The 21,924-nt window shown below is 46.6% G+C and overlaps 1 protein-coding gene across 5 annotated transcripts in view; it reads right to left on the reverse strand.

Moving 5' to 3' along the window:
- The window catches only part of LOC137640148 (UDP-N-acetylglucosamine transferase subunit ALG13-like), a 210,799-nt gene that overhangs the window by 135,906 nt on the left and 52,969 nt on the right, over window positions 1-21,924 (reverse strand). For 4 of the 5 annotated variants that reach the window (XM_068372647.1, XM_068372645.1, XM_068372642.1 and 1 more), the window contains exon 11: window positions 21,049-21,128. In XM_068372647.1, the coding sequence (XP_068228748.1) occupies window positions 21,049-21,128 (80 nt within the window). The remainder of the gene's footprint in view (window positions 1-21,048; window positions 21,129-21,924) is intronic. The other variant, XM_068372646.1, reaches the window with a different exon arrangement.

A 21,924-nucleotide genomic window follows, 5' to 3' on the forward strand; every position in this document is an offset into this window, starting at 1 on the left:
CTACAGTAGTACTGTATTAAGTGTAGGTACACTTCTGTACAAAATAGGGTACAGGAATTTGTATTACTATCATCAACCAATACTAGTTCACTGCAGACCAAATACCTCAGACATGTCCTTCCACTTACGTCTGTTTATGGTCTTTGTGTGTATGGCATACAGTAATTTAAGAATGGCAGAGGATCTTTTTACTTTTTTTTCAAGTATATTATACATTCAGTATGTGTGTATTAATGTTATGTATATTAATCCATTCTGATGACAGCAGGCCAGTGAAGAGCATTGGTATAAAAGATTTGTTTGAAGTCCTTTAAACCAGGACCGACCTCAGGACTTTCCTGTTTTCAGATAATCAAAGTGCCATTGTATAAGCTGACCCTTTAACAATGCCTTAAAACCTTATTCAAATCTCATATTATATCACCCAATAGATTATAAACAATTCACAGACATGCTAGACATAGAATGAAAACAATATCTGTTGGTTTAAAAAAGTTAAGGGAAAAAAACCATTAATGTTTATGAGCTTACTCTTGCGATCTTGCATACTGTGGGACCCGGAAATTTTCAACCCACTACAAATAATTATTCTATTATGTATCTCGTGTATTAAGCAAGTTTTTTTTATTTGAGACCAAATCATAATAAACTAACCTCTTTTCCCCTAAAGCCAAAGAATAATAAGTGACTTTAGTAATGCATTTGGTTATAAAAAACAGAATAAAAAACAGCCTTTTGTTATGAATCACCAATTCAGATAACAGATGTTTTCCTTGAATTTCCACTTTCGTACGGTAGTAAACAATTACCGTAATTGTTACAAATGATGTTAAGTAAATGACTGATACATTATTACACTTTACCTATTTTCACAAAAGATCAGGAAGGAAATATATTATTAAATCTAAGTAAACAAGTTGCAGCTGAAGCTAGAAAAGAAAAACAATGCTCAAGCGGTTTGTTCTCAGGGAAAGCAGTGTCCAAAACTAGAGAACAAAAAGAAAAATTGGTTGATGGTATATTCAATTAAAGAAAAAGTAAACCAAATTGCATGAAAAAATACCTAAAGAATTAGAAGAAAAGGTTGGTTTCCAAAGCTTTGTAATCAAGCACCCCTAACCTTTGATATGATGTGAAACTAGGCAATAAATAAAATATAAGAGAAAAAGTATTTTTACTAAAACCTATATACCTGATTATGCTAAAGTAAGTATCATAGTTTAAGTAATATTTGTTTCTTTTAGCAAGTAAGTAAAATCCTTTGGTAGTTTATCTTAATCAATCAATAAAGAAACCATAGTCATGATCACCTTATAAATGTAAACAATGGAAAAGATGTATACTGTATCCACTGTCTTTACTTGATATGATACCAACATAATATTACATGCATTACTATTCAATACAATTCAGTAAAACATTTGTTTCACCAAAATCCTGCTTCAGAGCCAGATTGTGGAGAGTAAATTGTTTCCTTCGTTAACTGCTTTAAGCACTTGTTTTCCATTTACTGTACTTTTTGTCTAATATGTCTTTTAAGTAAGGTATTGAAAATATTTGCACTGTTTGTCGAAAGTGTTTTACGAGTGAGATACTGAAAATATACAAACATAGTAACAACTTTCTTATATACAATAACCTTTTCTTATAATAGTATTTTCTGATTTTTATTTTTACATCATTTTCTAATTTTGTTATTTCTTATATATTTCTTCAGGTAAATTTACACCACAACACACTATATTCGCTGGAATCTGACAAATGGAGTGCAGGAAACTTACCAACAACAGCTGATGCACAGTAATAGTAAATAAGTTTGTTTGAAGTTTATTTTCTTCAAAATGAAATTATTCTGCATGATACGAATTGACATAAATTCAGAAACATACAGTATTTACTATTTTAAACTAGGTATAGAACTCGATGAAATGATCACCAATGGAGTGCACACTGCAAATATTATATCAGTAATTGCCAACGAATTCTAGATAATATTTAAAGAATAAATAAAGCTTGGCTGAAGGGTGTAGGTTAATCGCTCTTGCTGATTTATTGGATACCCGGTAAAAAGGAAGTATACTGTAATAAAAATACATTTCTACCTCATACTTGGGATCGAACGCTAGCCCCTTCTAATGAAAGGCCAGGTCGAAACCAACCATGTCACGAGAGCCCATAAAAGAAATTGGAACCTGACGCTACCAGCTGTCCGAGGATTTACCTGGCGAGACATCAGTCTCTTACCAGCGAGTTTTACCCAATTTCCCGGGCCACCACGTGACACAATTGGTAGTAATTCATTCAAATTACCCCCTAATGAGTCAATATGGATAAATATCAACACAACATCGTGTTCAAATAGAAATACATTTCTACCTCATACTTGGGATCGAACGCTAGCCCCTTCTAATGAAAGGCCAGGTCGAAACCAACCATGTCACGAGAGCCCATAAAAGAAATTGGAACCTGACGCTACCAGCTGTCCGAGGATTTACCTGGCGAGACATCAGTCTCTTACCAGCGAGTTTTACCCAATTTCCCGGGCCACCACGTGACACAATTGGTAGTAATTCATTCAAATTACCCCCTAATGAGTCAATATGGATAAATATCAACACAACATCGTGTTCAAATAGAAATACATTTCTACCTCATACTTGGGATCGAACGCTAGCCCCTTCTAATGAAAGGCCAGGTAGAAACCAACCATGTCACGAGAGCCCATAAAAGAAATTGGAACCTGACGCTACCAGCTGTCCGAGGATTTACCTGGCGAGACATCAGTCTCTTACCAGTGAGTTTTACCCAATTTCCCGGGCCACCACGTGACACAATTGGTAGTAATTCATTCAAATTACCCCCTAATGAGTCAATATGGATAAATATCAACACAACATCGTGTTCAAATAGAAATACATTTCTACCTCATACTTGGAAATTGGGTAAAACTCGCTGGTAAGAGACTGATGTCTCGCCAGGAAAATCCTCGGACAGCTGGTAGCGTCAGGTTCCAATTTCTTTTATGGGCTCTCGTGACATGGTTGGTTTCGACCTGGCCTTTCATTAGAAGGGGCTAGCGTTCGATCCCAAGTATGAGGTAGAAATGTATTTCTATTTGAACACGATGTTGTGTTGATATTTATCCATATTGACTCATTAGGGGGTAATTTGAATGAATTACTATCAATTGTGTCACGTGGTGGCCCGGGAAATTGGGTAAAACTCGCTGGTAAGAGACTGATGTCTCGCCAGGTAAATCCTCGGACAGCTGGTAGCGTCAGGTTCCAATTTCTTTTATGGGCTCTCGTGACATGGTTGGTTTCGACCTGGCCTTTCATTAGAAGGGGCTAGCGTTCGATCCCAAGTATGAGGTAGAAATGTATTTCTATTTGAACACGATGTTGTGTTGATATTTATCCATATTGACTCATTAGGGGGTAATTTGAATGAATTACTACCAATTGTGTCACGTGGTGGCCCGGGAAATTGGGTAAAACTCGCTGGTAAGAGACTGATGTCTCGCCAGGTAAATCCTCGGACAGCTGGTAGCGTCAGGTTCCAATTTCTTTTATGGGCTCTCGTGACATGGTTGGTTTCGACCTGGCCTTTCATTAGAAGGGGCTAGCGTTCGATCCCAAGTATGAGGTAGAAATGTATTTCTATTTGAACACGATGTTGTGTTGATATTTATCCATACTGTAATAGGTTCATACACCTGAATTATACCCAACCCCACATAAGCTTACCAACATCAATGTCCAATTCAGGGAATAATAGCATGAACACTGCACATCAAGAAAGGGGTAAGGAATGAGAAAAAGGAGCAGGATATTCTTACTTCTCAATTAGAATTAAGTTGCAACCTCTATCTTAAACAAAATGGTTATTGTCTCATGAAGGAGGTACAGTAGGTTCACTACATAAGCTGCTGAACAGCTACCACAATAACGACTTGTGGGTGTACTCCCGCAAATAGTGGGTGAAGAAGGTTGAACTGTATGATGGTTCTAGAAACCAGCCTTCAACATTTGACTCGCTTAAAGGTTCTTCTTGAAGGCTAGAGTGGAACCAATCCCTTAATTCAAGTGTGAGGTCGGGTGGTCTAATCTGAATCTCCACCCAAATAAATATAGGTTCTTTATGAGTTTACACGTGCTGACGAAATTATTTTGTAACTGTTGGGTCCAAAACGGGTGAGCAGAATACCAGGAGTTTCTTGTTAAGGCGAGTGGCGAATAGGTCAATTGATGGGGAACTGCACAAAGTCAAAAGGCTCTTCGCCACTTGAGAATGAAGGGACCACTCTGGACTCACATCCTGTCCCTGGCAACTAAGTTTGTCACCTACCACATTCTTTCTGCCTGGAATAAATCAAACCATTATCCATTGCCCTAGAGTGTGCCAGCTTTACCAATTTACGGATATGGTGTAACAGTAACTCTCTCTTCCTTTTTTATGCCACTGCAGTAGTGCTGTTGCTCATTAATGCTAATGCTACCAAATGGCCTATCAGATGCTGTTGGAATAACTGCAGGGCCACCAATGCTGCCTTCATTTCCAACACATTGGTGTCCAGCCATTTCTCCATGTGGGATCAATACCCCAATTCTGTCTGATTCTTGAGGTAGAAGCCCAATCCCTTTTTTGATGCGTCTGAAAAGAGAAGCATTTTTAGAGTAGGAGACTTCAAAGATAAGCCTTTGAAGAGGTTTTCATCATCCAGCAACCAGGATAGTTTGTTCTGGACACCTTGCTTCACCAAAACTGGTAACAATCCAGTGTATTTCAGACACCACTAAAGAGATCTCTGATCAAGTACCCTGTACGGAACCAGTTTCTCCAGTAATGTAAGATTACTTAACAAATTTTACCACTGGTGAAACAGCAGTGCTTGCTGTGAAAGATCAGGCTGCACCACTCTTCTGAATTTGCTGATTATGAAGGCTGATGGACAGCCTTTTGCTGAAGTCGTATCAATCACCACACCTAGATATGAGATGTGACTTCTCACACTTCACAACAAACACCAGATCATGGCAAAAAGCTAGAAGCAGGTCCCAGTGTTGGAGTAGTTGCTCGCGGGAAGAAGTCAGGATCAGTCGAATAGATACTAAAGCAGATGTATGCCGTTGCTGGGCTGATAGCAGAGTGAAAATGCTTGTGAAGATTTGCAGAGTGGTAAAAAGTCCAAAGCACAGGACCTTGACCATGAACACCTCAAGGATGAAGCGGATATATTTCCTATGTGCCCGATAGATTGGGATCTAGAAGTATAGGAGTCCTTTACTTTGATCACCAGCATGAAGTCACCAATCCTTATTACAACAAGTATGGTGTTCAGTGTCTCCATCTTTAAAGGAATCTGCAACAAAAACATGTTCAAGGGGAAGAGATTGATGATTGGTCTCCAGTCCTATCAACTTTTCCACGAGGGAAAGCCAACTGAAGAAGCCTGGAGACCTGCAGCTCATCCTTTTCCCGTATATTCTCTACTTCCACCTGAATGGTGGGGGCTTCGGTTGAATTTGATGGGTTTGATGACAATATCCTCAGATTTCAAGTGAGAGCTAATGAAAGGTAGACGGTTACTGGTATGAAAAACCTTAACTGTCCACTCTTTGCTCCATGCAACTGCCACTGCTCTACAGGCAACCCCTAACTTGTGGCACACTTATGAAGGGACTGCCACCTTAAGCGTCCTCTGATTCTTTCTATCCCCACCTCTCCTAGACTGTCCGGCAGAGGAACGAAAGGGAGGAGTATAGTCAACGCCTCTGCAAGAACTAAGATGGGGTTGAAGGGGAGGCCCTGGTTCTTGAAGGGACTGGTGACTTCTTAAAATGTCAATTTCAAGGTAGTCCTAGTTGGGGTCCTAAGATTTGTTTTTAGAGTTGTAGGATTCTTAAATGTGACTGCCTATTGGAAAGGGAGTCTTGGCTGGTTCATCTCTGTCACTCTATGATCGAGAAACAAAAAAGTAGCATGAATTTGAAGTAACCTCAAATTAAGTGTTAATGGGGCCGAGTCATGCCCCTAAGAGATTCAGCAACCACCAATCGTCACTTTGCAGATGGGATCAATGCAACGTAGCATCATTAGCATACACAAAACAAATGTTTGCAAGACTAAACCAATACAGCATGTGTACGGTATATGATCTAAAAACTTAATCATTTCAGATCCTGAGCAAATATAGTGATCTCATTGTTACTTTTTGCATTTAAAGGCAATTAAAGTAATGAAATGGCAAAACCAAAAAAGGAAACCTTTCTCCTCGTCATCCAACAGTAAAATAAATCTACTGAACTATCAAAACATAACTCTCAAGACCTAGCATTCAAAAATTACCTTACATGGCTGTATTCTATGATGGAAAATCAGACCAGGTTATGTCATGCAAACAAAGCAAACAAAAAATTTAGTAAATAATAAGGCAGACGAGTCACTCCAAAATATAGCAATGAATACAAAATGAAACAGCTAAGCATATGGAGGCACACACTCTATGCATATTTCTTTTTACCGGTCACTGCTTTGCAACATCTCTGTTTATAAATTGTACACCAAAGTAGTTTCCATGTTATAGCTGAACTTCATAGCCAGTAAGCAAGACTTGGCCTTCCCTGAAGACTAAGCTCTATTGGAAATGAAGCCAGAGTGCCTGTAGGGAATTTATTCAAGATGTTATAAAGGTTGAGAGGTAGGTTCCACTTCTACAAGTTTTGTGTAAAGGGGTTGAGCTTTGTATTGACTTATCAATTTTGAATATAAATCATGAATACCAGATGATCTCTATTAGTAAACTGAAGAAATCCCAATAAGCAGTGCATAACCAAAGGATACTTTCTTACTAATTTAACAAAATCTTAAAAAATAAAACGATTATTTTCACAATGTAAAATCATGTGTGTTGACAAATGGACAGATATTCTCAAATTTAAATTTACTCCCAGAAGTTACTTTCACGACTAAGTATTACCTGAGAAATTGAATGCTCCAGAATTCAATTTAGTGACCAAACAAAATTTTCTAATATCACAAATTCTAAGTAATATGTATTTTTCCTAACATACCTACCTCGAACTACTTTCTTAGGAGAGCCTGGGGATCTCTCAATCACCAACCAAGAATTTTGCGTAGTTGCCCCCCTCTCCGCTGCCTCTCAAGGGCGTTCCGGGGCGAAGGGATACACGCCCAGGAGCGACCCAGGTTATGCGGGTGACCATGCTTTCCAACCATTAAGCTTATGTTTTAAGTCCTCCTCAAACTCCAGAAGATACTCGGGGCAGGATAGGAGGGCCATTACCCGAAAGCAGTTCGAGGTAAGTATGTTAGGAAAAATACAAATTACTTAAGATTTGTGATTTGTTCCAACACAGAATACTTACCTCGAACTACTTTCTTAGGAGACTTATACTTTAGGAGGAGGGAGTTGCTTACAGATTGAAATGTTCGAGACTCACTGGGGACCTTGAACTACAGTAGATAGGGGGGCTAGTTCCGGGGCTCCCAGGGAGAGGCAGGAGAGTAGGGGAAAGCACGCAAAAGTCTACCTTATGTACAACTCACCTTTTATTCAAAATCCATACTTGATGTGTTCTAACGTCCCATCTCTCATGTAGGGATGGGGAAAAAGGGGGGGTGGTGTCTCGGGAAAAGGATAGAGGTTAGCAAGGAAGTAAGGAGGAACTTGTGTCGCTTACGATTACTTCCCACGGCTAACTCGGGGCCCAAACTACTAAACTTGTTGCATGGCCGCAATGACTGGCCCGATGGAGAAGGTATCCAAGGACTTCCTTGTATAGTCCTTGAGGTAGTGGGCTGTAAAGGTGGACTGCCTAGCCCAAGTGCCCGCCCGTAAGATTTGGCTTACCGCCATGTTGGTGCCAAACGCTAAGGACGTGCTAAGACCTATAATATCATGAGGTCTTGGGGTACCTGGCACCGTGGAGCCCTCATTCTCATAGGCCCTCCTTATGACCTGTCTCAGCCAGAAGGATATGGTGTTTTTGGAAACTGCCTTCCTGACCGATCCTGTGGACACAAACAAACTCTTCACCATCGGTCTGAGTTTGGCCGTCCTACTAAGGTACTTCCTTATGGTTCTTACGGGGCACAAGAGGAGGTCACTAGGGTTGTCCGAGCGCGGAATAGCCGGAATAGAGAACTCTTCGAACCTCGGGTCCGCAATTGCAGGGTTCTGGGTCTTTGCTACGAACTCTGGCAAGAACTTAAAAGTCATGTCCTTCCACCCTTTCGAGTGGGATACCTCGAAAGACAGGCCGTGGAGCTCGCTCACTCGTTTCGCTGAGGCCAAGGCTAGTAGAAAGATGGCTTTGAGGGCGAGATCTTTGTCTAAAACATCCTTTAGAGGTTCGTAGGGAGGACGCGAAAGGACCCTGAGGACTTTGGCCACATCCCACTGGGGAACCCTTGAGGTGCGGGGATCACAATTTGCTCAAAACTCCTGATGAGCATCGAGATGTGACGCGAGGTCCCTAGATTGATGCCCTTAAGTTGGAACACCTGTCCTAACGCTGCTCGAACCCCTTTGATAGCTGGGATGGAGACCCCTAGATCATCCCTCAAGTGTACCAGGAAGTCTGCGATGTTGTGGACCAAAACATCCAAGGGCTGAAGGTTCTAAGTGGCACACCATTTGACAAAGGTTGTCCATTTAGCTTGGCATACAACACAAGAGGACTTCCGCAGGTACCCCGACATCCTATCCGCTGTTTTGTCCGAGAACCCTTCCTTCCTTAGCAACCGCTTGATAACCTCCACGCGTGAAGCCTCAGCCCGAGGGTTTTCGTGCACCTTTTGGAAGTGTGGTTGACTTAGCAGGTCTCCTCTTACTGGTAAGGGCCACGGCGGGAGAATGGCTAGGTCCTGCAGATCCCCAAACCACTCCCTCTCCGGCCACCAGGGCGCTACCAAAAACATCTCTGTGGACTTTGACTGCCTTAACCTGTTGAGCACCTGTTTGATCATCCCGAAGGGGGGAAAGGCATATACGTCGAGGTTGTCCCAAGGGTGCTGGAAGGCGTCTTCGAAGGCTGCTCTCGGATCCGGTATCGGGAAGCAGAACACGGGGAGCTTTGCGTTTAGTCTTGTGGCGAACAAGTCTATCACTGGGGAGCCTCAACGACGGAGGACATCCTGTGCCACTTGGGGGTGAAGGGACCACTCTGATCCCACTATTTTGCCTTTCCTGCTTAGCCCGTCCGCCAGGACGTTCCTCTTTCCGGGAATGAATCTGACTGATAGGAGAATGTCGTTCCTTTCGGCCCACTCTGGGATCCGAGCTGTGAGATCGCACAAATCCCTTGATCTTAGCCCTCCTTGTTTCTTGATGTACGCTACTACTGTGGCGTTGTCGCACATGAGGGCTACCGAGTTCCCCTGAACGAGGCGGACGAAGGTTATCAATGCCCTCTGCACTGCCATGAGCTCCAGAAGATTGATGTGCTGGGCCTTTTCCTCCACTGACCATTTCCCCTCTGCTGTTACCTAGAGGAGATGTGTTCCCCACCCTTCCTTCGATGCATCCGTGAAGAGCTGTATCTCCGGGGGAGGGGAGCCGAACGGAATCCCTTGCAACATATTCCACCTGTCGGACCACCAGAGGAGAGCTTCTTTGGAGGGAAGTGACACCGGGATTATCTTCTGTGGGGAGCTTCCCTTTGACCAGAGGTCCTTCAGGTTCCACTGAACTGGTCTGAGTTTGAGCCTGCCCTGCGGAACCAACTTCTCTAATGAGACCAGGTGACCTACTAATCTCTGCCAATCCTTGGCCTTCCTTGGGGCACCGGCCAGGAACGGGCGCATCACCTGGTCCAGGTTGTCTAGTCTCTCCTGGGACGGGAAGGCTCTCACCAGCTGGGAATCTAACACCACCCACAGGTAAGTCATCCTGGTGGTGGGAACCAGATGGGATTTTCCGAAATTGATGGTTATCCCAAGTTCTTTGCAGAAATTCATCAGTTGACTCCCTAGTTCTTTCAAGATTACCTCTGAGGCTGAAAGCAACAACCAGTCGTCGAGGTACCTTATCAGTCTGATGCCTTGCTTGTGTGCACAGGTCGAGACCAGGGCGAAGACTTGAGGGGCTGTCGACAGACCGAAGCAGAGGGTCCTGAATTGAAGTGTCTGGGGACCCCACTTTACCCTGAGAAACTTCCTGCTGGAGGGGTGAACGGGAACCTGGAAGTAAGCATCCTTGAGATCCAGGGACATCATGAAGTCCCCTTCTCTCACGGCTGCCAGAACCGACTTCGGTGTGTCCATCTTGAAGGGCGTCTTCTTGATGAATTTGTTCAAAGCCGAGAGGTCGATTACTGGTTTCCAAACCCCCTGTCGCTTTCTCCACCAGGAAGAGTCTGCTGTAGAATCCCGGCGGCGGCTCGTGCACGGGTTGCAGGGCTCTTTTCTCCAGCATAACTTCCACCTCTGCCCGTAAAGCTGCCTTCTTCTCTGAGTCGTTGGGACCTAACCATACCCCTCGGTGATCGGGGATCAACGGGGGCGGCTCTGACAACAAGGGAATCCTGTATCCCTCCCTGAGAACAGTAACTTTCCACGGGTCCGCCCCATTGTCCCGACATGCTTGCCAAAATTGTTTGAGGCATCCCCCCACCAGGGGTGTGGGAAGGTGTAGGGGGCCTCTCTCCCTATCTCCTTCTACGAAGGCGGTTTGACCGGCTTCTCCTTGACCCGGAGAACTTAGGTCTATAGGAGATTTGGGGTTGAGCACCATTCCCCTGGAGGGCCGCGGAGGCTGGAGCCATGAAGACATGGATGCTCCTTGCCTATCTGGGGGCGGAAGCGGGTAGGCCCCGTCCGCCGGAGGTCTCCCTGCAAAGGCCCGCCTTGGCAACTGGTGCCTGGGCTCGGCTGGCACCTTCAATCTGCTGACTCTCTCCATCGTCTCTGATACAGTCTGGAGAGGGAACATCATCTTGGCCCAGATGGGAGAGTTTCTAAGGAACTTTGCCTCTCGCTTGGGGAGCTTGCGGGAAAGTCGGCTTAGGATAGTGTCCCTTCTCCTCAGAACCCAGTTGGCAGTCTGGGTAAGGGACTGGTGTGTCAGAAATTTCATGGCTTTACCCCCCGAACGGATCAATTCTTTCAGAAGAGCCTGATTGTCTGGCACTGGGAGGTCGTATGAGATCTGAAAGTCCGCCAGCGTACAGGCCCACCAATCCAGCCAAGAGGTGACGTTCACGACGTCCTGTGCGATGACCTCCATCATGGAGGCCTCTGCTGGAGAGAAGACCACCGGCGCGCTAAGGCTACGTTCGTCCGAGTTGCCTTGGCTTAGTGTAACGACCACGTCTTCTACCGTGCGGGGCCCTGAATGGTGACCGTCCGGCACGTAGAACTTTCTCTGGGTCTTGAGACCCGGTAGGAGTTTGCTTGAGCCCTGTGATCTCAGGGAATTCTCCGGGGCTGAGACGTACAGGTCCACGTGTTCCATTCCCATGGCAACATCGGGGGCTAAAGGTAGGGTCAAGGAAGGCTTCTTCTGCACAGGATCCTCCACCATCCTGCCCAGACCCGAGAGCCAAGATCGCGCAGCAGTTGGTTGAGGTTCGTCCAACTTATGGTGCCGTCGGAGAGTAAACACCTTACGGTAGGACGAGACCTCCTCCACCGAACACTCACCCGAGTCAATTAAACCGTCCACTACTCGTACCCCCGCGTCGGCAGGTTCCTCGAATGCGGAGGGATCCGTGGGCGTGGAGGCATCCCATTCCTCCTGGTAGGATGATGGAGTAGGCGCCTCCGTCATGGGTAGAGCCGTCGGGAAGGAGGTAGCCGTCATGGGTCTACCCGGATGGTACTGCATGATGGTCGTGGCAGCGGCGAAACCCGAAACTTGGCCAGGACCGCTGTGACCAAAGACTCTTGAGTCACGTTACTGTCCCGAGCCCGCGGGATTTCTCCGCACACAGGTGGCTCCGCCGACTTACTGGCCGGGGCAGTAACGAGTTACTGTGCCGAGCCCGTGGGATTCTCCGCACACGGGCGGCTCCACTGACTTACTAAGCCAGGGCAGTAACGAGTGTGCCAACGGCTGCCCCCGACGAACGGGTGGAGCCGAAGCGACACTGTACAGGGCAACGGAAGCGGCTCCAGTAGCCACCGAGGCAGTCACTGGAGCGGCAACCGACCCGCTGGATTCTCCATGATGTCGAACCCTTGTGACATACCTTTTCCGCGGCGATGACCTACTTCGGTAGTCCTTCCTCGAGGACCTCGCCCTCTTCCTGGACGGACTGTCGTGTGGGCTCGATCTCCTCCTCCTAGATCGTCTCCTCCTCCTCCTAGTCTCGATAGCTGTAACCATCCGACGAATAGGAGTCGTAGGAGAAGTCTTCATCGGAGTACGAGGAGACTGAAACTTCCGACTCTACCACGAGCCTCCTGGGGGTCCTGGGTCTGGAATTCGGGGTTACCGGCTCCATGAAGTCCGGCGGAAGCGTGGCTGATGGTGCCGGGGGTGGACGAGTTATGGGACGACCGTCGAACCATCCTTCGCTGTCCTCCTCCACTCTCAAGGGAGACCTGAAGGTCGTCCTCGGGGCCCTCCAAACGATGGAGTCCGGGTCCGAAACACCCGTGGGCCGCTTACCAATGTCCTGGCCACCCCCGGAAGATGTTGCACCCGAAAAACACAAGACTTACCCGCTTGAGCCCCGGGACAGCAACGCTGAGGTTCCATGGCAAAAGCGAACACAAACGACACACGGACACAAGGGAAAGGTGAGGAACACAACGGGAATACGTGAGACACAAGGTAAAGGAACACACGGGCACACATGGGACAAGGGTTCAGAACACAAAGTAATCACGTGGGAACACAAGGTGAACGGTCGGGATAAGCGAGAGAGAGCGGCGAGATGTTATCTACGCCGCAACCAGAAGCTTAATGGTTGGAAAGCATGGTCACCCGCGTGACCTGGGTCGCTCCTGGGCGTGTATCCCTTCGCCCTAGAACGCCCTTGAGAGGCAGCGGAGAGGGGGCCAATTACGCAAAATTCTTGGTCGGTGATTGAGAGATCCCCAGGCTCTCCTAAGAAAGTAGTTCGAGGTAAGTATTCTGTGTTGGAACAAATCTCTTTTCCTTGGAGATTGAACAAAAATTCAGAGGTAAAAAATCTTGAAAGATTAAGCACGGAGTCATTTCAGGAGCATCTCCTATTAAAAGGCAGAAACAATACCCTCTTAATCAGTTTTTAGTGAAAAGGTAAAGAAATCACAGTAAGTGCCAGATAAAAGGAAAAGAAAAGAACGAACTACAGAAAGTTCATTAACCAATATTTTTATAGAGAGGACTCCCTTTCTAAGCCACACTAACACCTCCCCACTTTCACCTTAAGCCATCCACTATCCCTACTACCATTAAAGTCAAGTTCATGTCATTTATTCCAAATTTATTCATTTATTCTACTAAATATAACATTTTCTTGTTTTGGGTATGCTTTTATGCACTGCACTGTAATTGAATATTGTAAAATCTGTGTAAAAGTGGCCTATAATAGGAGCATCCTTAGTGGGGAAACCCATTAAAGAGTGCGGATCATGACCTCTGCTAAGAATTTTGGAAATTCAGATTACTGTATTGCATTTTTGGCAAAGAAAATGTCAATATTTTATGATTCAAATGTCCTTTCTTATATTTACGTCGTAAGTGCATCCAATCCCTTACGCAACCCTTTTCTGACCAGGGTATTTATTTATTTACTTTTCTTCAAGAATTTTGAGAGGAAGATATTTATGTACGTATCCTATAAACATCAAAACCACAATTTTCTTTGAAGAACCCAGAAAGAGAATGCAATTTCTTCTTATTTCAATAGAGTCGTAAGAAAAAGTTTTCTGGACATTTCTCCTAGTTATACTTATCGTATTTCTTTGTCTGCTCATGTATTTATTTACAATTCTTATGTTACGGTGAAAAATGCAAAAAGTGTCAAGGGACAATAACTAAATATGCCTAAAGCATAAAATTTGCCTAGAAATAGCCAGATGAGATTATATTATGCTAATACAGTACTGCCTCACTCATATATATTTCTAGAATTGAGGAAAGGGGGCTCACAACTGAAATATGAGGATAATGTCCTTATGATCCCCAGTGATGAGGGATATTGCTGCTAAAGCCCATACTAATGCATACTAAAGCATATCCAAGCAAATCTACAAGATGAAAGTTTTAAGCCCGATTTCTCAAAACATGAAATTTTCAGAGAAAAAATGCTACTAATTTCTTGAATGATTGATTTTTGCCATTCAAACATAAAAAGATAAGGTATTTCATAGTCTACAATCTGTACATTCACATTTTGTAAACATTCAAAACACCCATATGAAAAACAGCCATCTTTGAAAGTGACTTCTATGCAAGAGTTCACAATCTAAAATAATTTTAAAAATAAGAAATACAGGAAATATCTCTATGTGCTCCACACATCCATAAATACATATATCCAATATTTTTTTTTAATTTTGTAATGAAATCACAAATTTTTAAGTAATTTGTATTTTTCCTAACCTACTTACCTCGAACTACTTTCTTAGGAGTATCTGGGAGACTCCTCCCAACCGACCAGAATTTTGTGTAGTTTACCCTATTCCCGTTTTCTATGGGGGTCAACCTCAGGCGGAGTGATACGCACCCTGAGGCGACCCGGGGTCAGAGAGCATGCTTGCTCAGGTCGTGCTCCTCAGTAAGTTTCGTCGGAAAGGTTCTCCTCAGCCCTGCAGGGCCCTCGGGGTAGGATGGACGGGCCATAACCCGAAAGTAGTTCGAGGTAAGTATGTTAGGAAAATACAAATTACTTAAAAATTTGTGATTTGTTCCAACACGGAGTACTTACCTCGAACTACTTTAGGAGGTGGGAGAGTCCTGCAGGGACCAGAGACCGGGAAGCTGGAAGCAACAAGGGGGGGAACCTAGGTAGGAGGCTAGGTTCCGTTGACCACTGATAGAAAACGCACGAAATAGGGAAAACTACCCAAAAAAACTAACTTACTGTCTAAGTGGCTTACCTCTGTAAAAACGCCTTGGAGACGCATTCCTTGCTGATGCTGTATCCTACGGTAGTTAAGGTCTTCCGAGTCATTCCAGGGAAGGTAATCAGGGACCAGGGGAAGGTAGAAAGGGGGAAAAAGGGAAGGAAGGAACTTGTGTCTTTTGGACTTACCACCCACGGCTTCCCCAGGGTTATGGCCTTAGATCTTCTGGAATGCGGAAATGACAGGACCAAGGGCGAAACCGTTCAAAGATTTTCTCGAACAATCCTTCAGGTAGTGTTCCGTGAAGGTGGATTGTCTGGACCAAGTGCCTGCCGTCATGATTTGGCCCACTGCCATGTTGTTCTCGAAGGCTAACGAGGTGCTTAGATCTCTAATATCATGAGCCTAGCCCTGCCTGAGAGAGGGGTTCCTGAGGTGTCGTAGGCCCTCTTGATCACTTGACGCAGCCAGAAGGAGATCGAATTCTTGGAAACTGGCTTCTTCACTCGGCCTGTCGAGACGAACAAACTCTTGATCGCAGGGCAGAGCCTGGATGTCCTCTCCAGGTACTTCCTTACTGTTCTAACTGGGCACAAAAGCAAGTCCCTTGGGTTGTCTGAACGAGGGATCGCTGATACCGAGAATCCCTCGAATCTAGGATCCCAACATGACGGGTTCTGAGTCTTGGCCACAAAACTAGGCACGATCTTAAAGGAAGCTTTTCGCCACCCCTTCGAGTGCGAGACTTCGTATGACAGCCCGTGTAACTCACTAACTCTCTTCGCCGAAGCCAGGGCTAATAGGAAGACCGTTTTGAGGGAGAGTTCTTTGTCCAGGATGTCTTTGCGGGGCTCAAAGGGCAGTTCTGACAGGGCTTTGAGTACTCTAGCTATATCCCACTGTGGCACCCTCGTTGCCTGGGGGGGACATGACTGCTCAAAGCTCCTGATGAGCATTGAAATCTGTCTGGAGGCCCCTAAGTCAATGCCTTTTAGGAGGAAGACCTCCCCTAATGCTGCACGCCCCCCTTTGATAGCCGGGATAGAAGTACCAACGTCATCCCTAAGATACACCAAGAAATCGGCTATCTCATGAATCGAAGCCCTCAGGGGCTTGATGTTCCGGGCAGTACACCATTTCGAAAAGACAGACCACTTTGCTTGGTAAACTGGGACTGAGGAACGCCTTAGGTAACCCGAAATCCTCGTTGCCGTCCTCGACGAGTACCCTTCCTTCTTCAGGAGCCGCTCGATAACCTCCACGCGTGTAGGCGGAGGGACCGAGGGTTTTCGTGAAACCGCTTGAAGTGAGGTTGACGGAGGAGGTCTCATTTGTCTGGAAGGGGCCAAGGGGGAAGGAGAGCTAGTTCCTTTAAGTCTGCGAACCATTGTCTCTCCGGCCACCAAGGCGCTACCAAAGTCATCTGTAGGTTGGTTGCCTTCCTCACTCTGCTAAGCACTTGCCTGAGCATCCCGAAGGGTGGGAAGGTGTACACGTCAAGGTTGTCCCAAGGAGGTTGGAAGGCATCCTCGAACGCTGCAGCTGGATCTGGAACTGGAGAACAGAACACGGGAAGTTGTGTATTCAGACGAGTGGCGAAGAGGTCCACCACTGGTGAGCCCCACTTCAGGATGACTGTCTGAGCTACTCCTGGGTGTAGAGTCCACTCCGAGCCTATCACTTGGCCTGCCCTGCTGAGGCAGTCTGCTAGGACGTTCTTCTTTCCTGGGATATACCTGGCCATAATTTTGAGCCCTTCCTTTGCCGCCCATTCCAGCAGTTCTGTCGATAGAGTGCATAACTCCTTTGACTTTAGGCCTCCTTGTTTCTTTACGTAGGCCACTACCGTGGCGTTGTCGCACATCAACACCACGGTGTTTCCTCTGAGGAGATGTACGAATTCTTGACATGCTCTCTGGACAGCTATCTCCAGAATGTTTATGTGTAGGGTCCCTTCCTTGAGGGACCCCTTCCCTTTCGTTGATTCGTCGAGGAGATGTGCACCCCAACCCTCCTTCGACGCGTCGGTGAATAACATCCCCGGAGGATCGAGTGCGAAGGGCATCCCCTTCAAGGTGTTCGCTCTGTCGTGCCAACACTGTAGGACTTCCAACGTTCCTGGGCAAACTGGAACTATCTTGTACGGGGGCTCCTCCGGGGACCACAGTTCCTTCACGTTCCATTGAACACCCCTGAGCTTGAGTCTCCCCTGAGTTTGAGTCTCCCCTGAGGGACTAGCTTCTCTAGCAACACCAGATGGCCCAATAGCTTCAGGCAATCTTTGGCTCTCTTGGGTTGTCTCGTGAGGAAGGGCTGTAGTACTCGGTCTAGATTGTCCAGCCTCTCCAAGGAGGGGAAGGCTCTCACCCGCCGGGTGTCCAGGACCATCCCTAGGTAGGTCATCCTGGTGGTGGGTGTCAAGTGGGACTTCTCTAAGTTGACTGTGATACCCAAGTCCTTGCAGAGACGTAGAAGCCTCGCGCCTTGCTGCTTCAGTTCTTCCTCTGAGGCTGAAAGTAACAGCCAGTCGTCCAGGTACCGGATCAGGCGAATGGCCTGCTTGTGTGCCCAGGCCGAAACTGTTGTAAAGACTCTTGTGAAGACCTGAGGCGCTGTCGACAGCCCGAAGCAGAGGGTCTTGAACTGTAAGACTTGGATATTCCACTTTATCCTCAGGAACTTCCTGCTGGAGGGATGAACGGGGATCTGGAATTAGGCGTCCTTGAGATCCAGGGACATCATGAAGTCCCCCTCTCTCAAGGCCACCAACACAGTCTTCGCAGTGTCCATTTTGAAGTCGGTTTTTGCCACAAACTTGTTGAGGGCTGACAGGTCTATGACTGGCCTCCATCCCCCTGTCGACTTCTCCACCAGGAAGAGCCTGCTGTAGAACCCAGGCCCGGGATTCTCGACCGATTCCAACGCTCCTTTGGTGATCATGGTCGACACTTGCTCCTGTAACGCTGCTCGTTTCAAGGGTTCTTTGGGGACCAACCACTCTGCCTGTTGGGCTGAAATAAGTGGCGGAGGCTCCGCCAGGAAAGGTAGTCTGTATCCTTCCTTCAGGATTGTAACGGTCCAGGGATCTGCCCCGTAATCCCGCCATGCTTGCCAAGAGTGTCTGAGGCATCCCCCTACTTGAGGCTCCGGTAGGAGTAGAGGGCCTCTCTTCCTATGTCCTCCTAGAGGCGCGGCTGGAACGACCTCTCCTAGAGTTGCCGTAGGATGGTGTCTCTCTTCCGCAGGACCCAGTTGGCGGCCTGGGAGAGAGACTGGTAAGAAAGAAACTTCAGTGCTTTTCCCCCTGAACTGATTAGCGCTCTCAGCAAGGACTGGTTCTCAGGCAGGGAAAGATCATGTGAGGACTGGAAGCCCACCAGTCTAACCTAGAAGACACGTAGACTAGGTCCTGGGCCATGTCTTCCATCATCGAGGTCTCCGTTGGGGAAAAACTAACTGGGGTTGAGGATGCCCTGTCCTCCGCCGCCCCTTGGTTCAACGTGGTGTCTGCCGACTCTACTGCGCGGGGTCCCCCACGACGTCCTTCCGGGACGTAAAAACGTTTCTGAGTCTTAAGGCCAGGAAGAAGCTTCGAGGCACTCTGACCCTTAGGGGCGTCTGCTTGGCTGGCTAAGAACTTGTCTATGTGCTCCATCCCTAGCTTTACGTCTCGTGCTAGGGGGAGCGCCAAGGAAAGTCTCTGCTGAACTGGGTTGTCCACGAGCCTGCTGAGTCCTGAGAGCCAGGCTTGTTCCGCCGAGGGCTTGGGCTCATCCAACCTATGGTGTCGTCTGATGAGGGCCAAGACCTTTCAATAAGAGATGTCATCAGATAAGCACTCTCCTCCTTCTACCAAAGCATCCGCTACCAACTCCTCCGCCCGAAAAGACTCGTCAAGGGCGGGAGGGGGAGCGCAGGAAGAAAGCAGCTTCTTCTCCTGCCTCGCAACTGACGGGCCTGCCCGCAGGATGGGCGAATCCGCTGGGACGAGGGTAGCCGTCATGGGTCTACCTTGTCCCGCGGGGTCCCCGTGGTTGTGGTCCCCTCGAAGCATGAGGGGCGCCCCTGGTGCTCGCGGAAGACCGCCGAGATGGCCGTTGATGACGCCAAGCCTTCCGTCCGGAAGAGCGCCTCCCTCCATTGGGCTGAGGAAGCGGGAGCCTTCGAGGCCTTAGAGACGTCTAGGGAGGCTTGATGTGACGTCCCCTGACGTAGATCTGGTCCGCTGGAGGAGTAGGGTCGCGAGGGTGAAGATGAGGCTCTAAGGAGCCAACCGGAAGTGGCCGCGGCTGAGGTAGCCTTAAACAGCTCACTCCGGGGTACTGTAATTCTCACCCACTTATCATTTGAAGAGCGACTCCTCTTTGAGGTCTTGGATCTCTTCCTGCTGTGCCTGGAACGAGAACGGGACTTCTTCTTCCGCGACTTTTCCCGCTTTCTCTTCGAGGACTTTGGACCTTCGTCCTCCGATGAAGACGAATACGAGGAAGAGGATGACGACGAGGAGGAGAGGGAGTCCGCCAAATCTCCTGAGCCGTCCAAATCCGCAGGGGGAACTCCGCGTCGGTTCTCTGGCGAAGAGGGTTGAAGAAAGACGGGCGGGAGCGTTGACGAGGGCACCAGGGGAGACCGTGGAACCTTCTTTTGGTCGAACCTAGCATCGAACTCCTCCTCTAACCTCATGGGGGACCTGAGGGGTGTCCTTGGTGGATCCCATGCGGCGGGGTCTGAAGATGAGCCTGCCTTCTCGTCGTCTCCCCCGGTTGCTGAAGCACCTGAAACACACATCCAGGATGCAGGGGAAGAGGCTGCACCCGTCTTCCCCCACATAGGATCTTCCGTAGAGACGGGCCCTGTAGGCACCAGGACTTCGCCTCTTGAACACACTCCCGCCACTCCCTCAGGCCCCAAACATGCCTGAACTGATCTAAAATCATCCCCCACAGATATCTCAGACTCTTGGGGAAGGGCAATGGGCCGCTTCCCAGCAACGGATTTACCTCGTCCCCTACTCTGGGTAGGGGAAGGTGGAAGGGAGCCCCGTTCCGACGAAGCATCCGGCGAAGCTAACGACGAAGAAACGTTGGCCTTCTTGGGCGATTTCTTGGCAGCTTTCTTCTTTTTAGTGCCGTAGAGGACCCACTGAATCTCGGTCCAAGACTCGCACTCCGGACACGTGGTCGTAGGGGAACAAACCTTGCCCCTACACGACGAACAGAGGGAGTGGGGATCGACTTCGGGCTTGGAAAGAAACGCACAAGATTTACCGGCCACAGGCCCAGGCCAACAGCGAGGATGCTCCACTACGCTACACTAGGACACCAAGAGACACAGGGACACAGAGGAAAGGATAGGGAATGAACACGTGGGTAACGCGTGGTAGACACAAAGGGTCGGGGGACACAAGGGTCGCACTGGGTGAGGAGAGCGCGGCGAGATGGTAATCACGTCACGACCAGAAACTTACTGAGGAGCACGACCTGAGCAAGCATGCTCTCCGACCACGGGTCGCCTCAGGGCGCATATCACTCCGCCTGAGGTTGACCCCCATAGAAAACGGGAATAGGGTAAACTACACAAAATTCTGGTCGGTTGGGAGGAGTCTCCCAGATACTCCTAAGAAAGTAGTTCGAGGTAAGTACTCCGTGTTGGAACAAAATATTATTAAAAAATTCATAAACCAAACATCAAAAATGAATACAAATAATGAACAATAAAACATCATCCTTGTACTACACTGGATCTATAATCTAGAACGTGGTGGCACCAGGGGGATGTAGGTAGCATAGTGATAAAATAAATTTCAATATCTTAGATTATGGTCAAGAATGACATTACAGTATATTAATCTGTTTCTAAGAACTTACCTTCACAAATTTCTCTGCCATAAAAACAAAAAGGGGTAGATCCTTTAGTTGAAAGGTTCTGACATAATTATATAAAAAATATTACAGGTCTCAATTCTACTTTCTACTCAAAATTACTGTACCATACTCCTTTTTACTTGAATGGCAAAGACAAACTTACACAATGCATAAGAGGAGTGGGTTTTTGGAACAATGGTAATACCTCTCTCTGTTTTCCTTTAGTTTTCCTCTTGCTGCCACCTGGAAACAAACAAACAATGAGTGCTGTTCACAAAAATAATCCCAAGTCTAATGTCTTTTTGTTATAAAAAAATTAACGAAAATTTTTTACTCGGCCCCATAAGCACACCAAATATTAGTGGAATTTTATGTAACATCACTAATGAACCACTAATGATAAATATACAAGGGAGGTGAATACTATAAATCTAGCTTAAAAAAGTAAAGTTGCAATAATACCCCATAAGAAAGTTTGAGAGAACAGTTACTATTGTATTTAAATTTATCATTAAATTACATAAAAACAATCTATAGTTTTATAAATTCAAGAAAACAACTGACATTTAATAATGACTGGAGTTTAACTTAATTGAAAAAAACAATGTCATTCAATTGTAAATTTACTCAGGAACAGGGCAGGGGGGTACTAAGGTAAATTGTGCATTACTCTACTGTTAACATTATCACTTATATAGGATTCTATCTCAAAAAATATACCCTAGTTATTTGGTGAATATTCATATCCACAAGCTAATTTCTACAGGACTTTTTTTCATTATTAAAAAAAAAATGATATTTTGATTATAAAATAAATTTTTGAATATACTTACCCGGTGAATATATAATAGCTGACGTCTCCGACTGCTCGACAGATTCCAAAAACTCGCGAGCGATCGCCGTGAAGGTTGCGGGTGTGCCCACCAGCGCCGACTATCGGCCAGATACCGCATATACTTGTAAACATCTCCAGTTCTTCTCAGTCCCCTAGGTCTCTATCGGGGAGGAAGGGAGGGCCTTTAATTTATATATTCACCGG

The sequence above is a fragment of the Palaemon carinicauda genome, chromosome 4 (assembly GCF_036898095.1).
Source record: "Palaemon carinicauda isolate YSFRI2023 chromosome 4, ASM3689809v2, whole genome shotgun sequence".
In the NCBI taxonomy this organism is placed as follows: domain Eukaryota; kingdom Metazoa; phylum Arthropoda; class Malacostraca; order Decapoda; family Palaemonidae; genus Palaemon; species Palaemon carinicauda.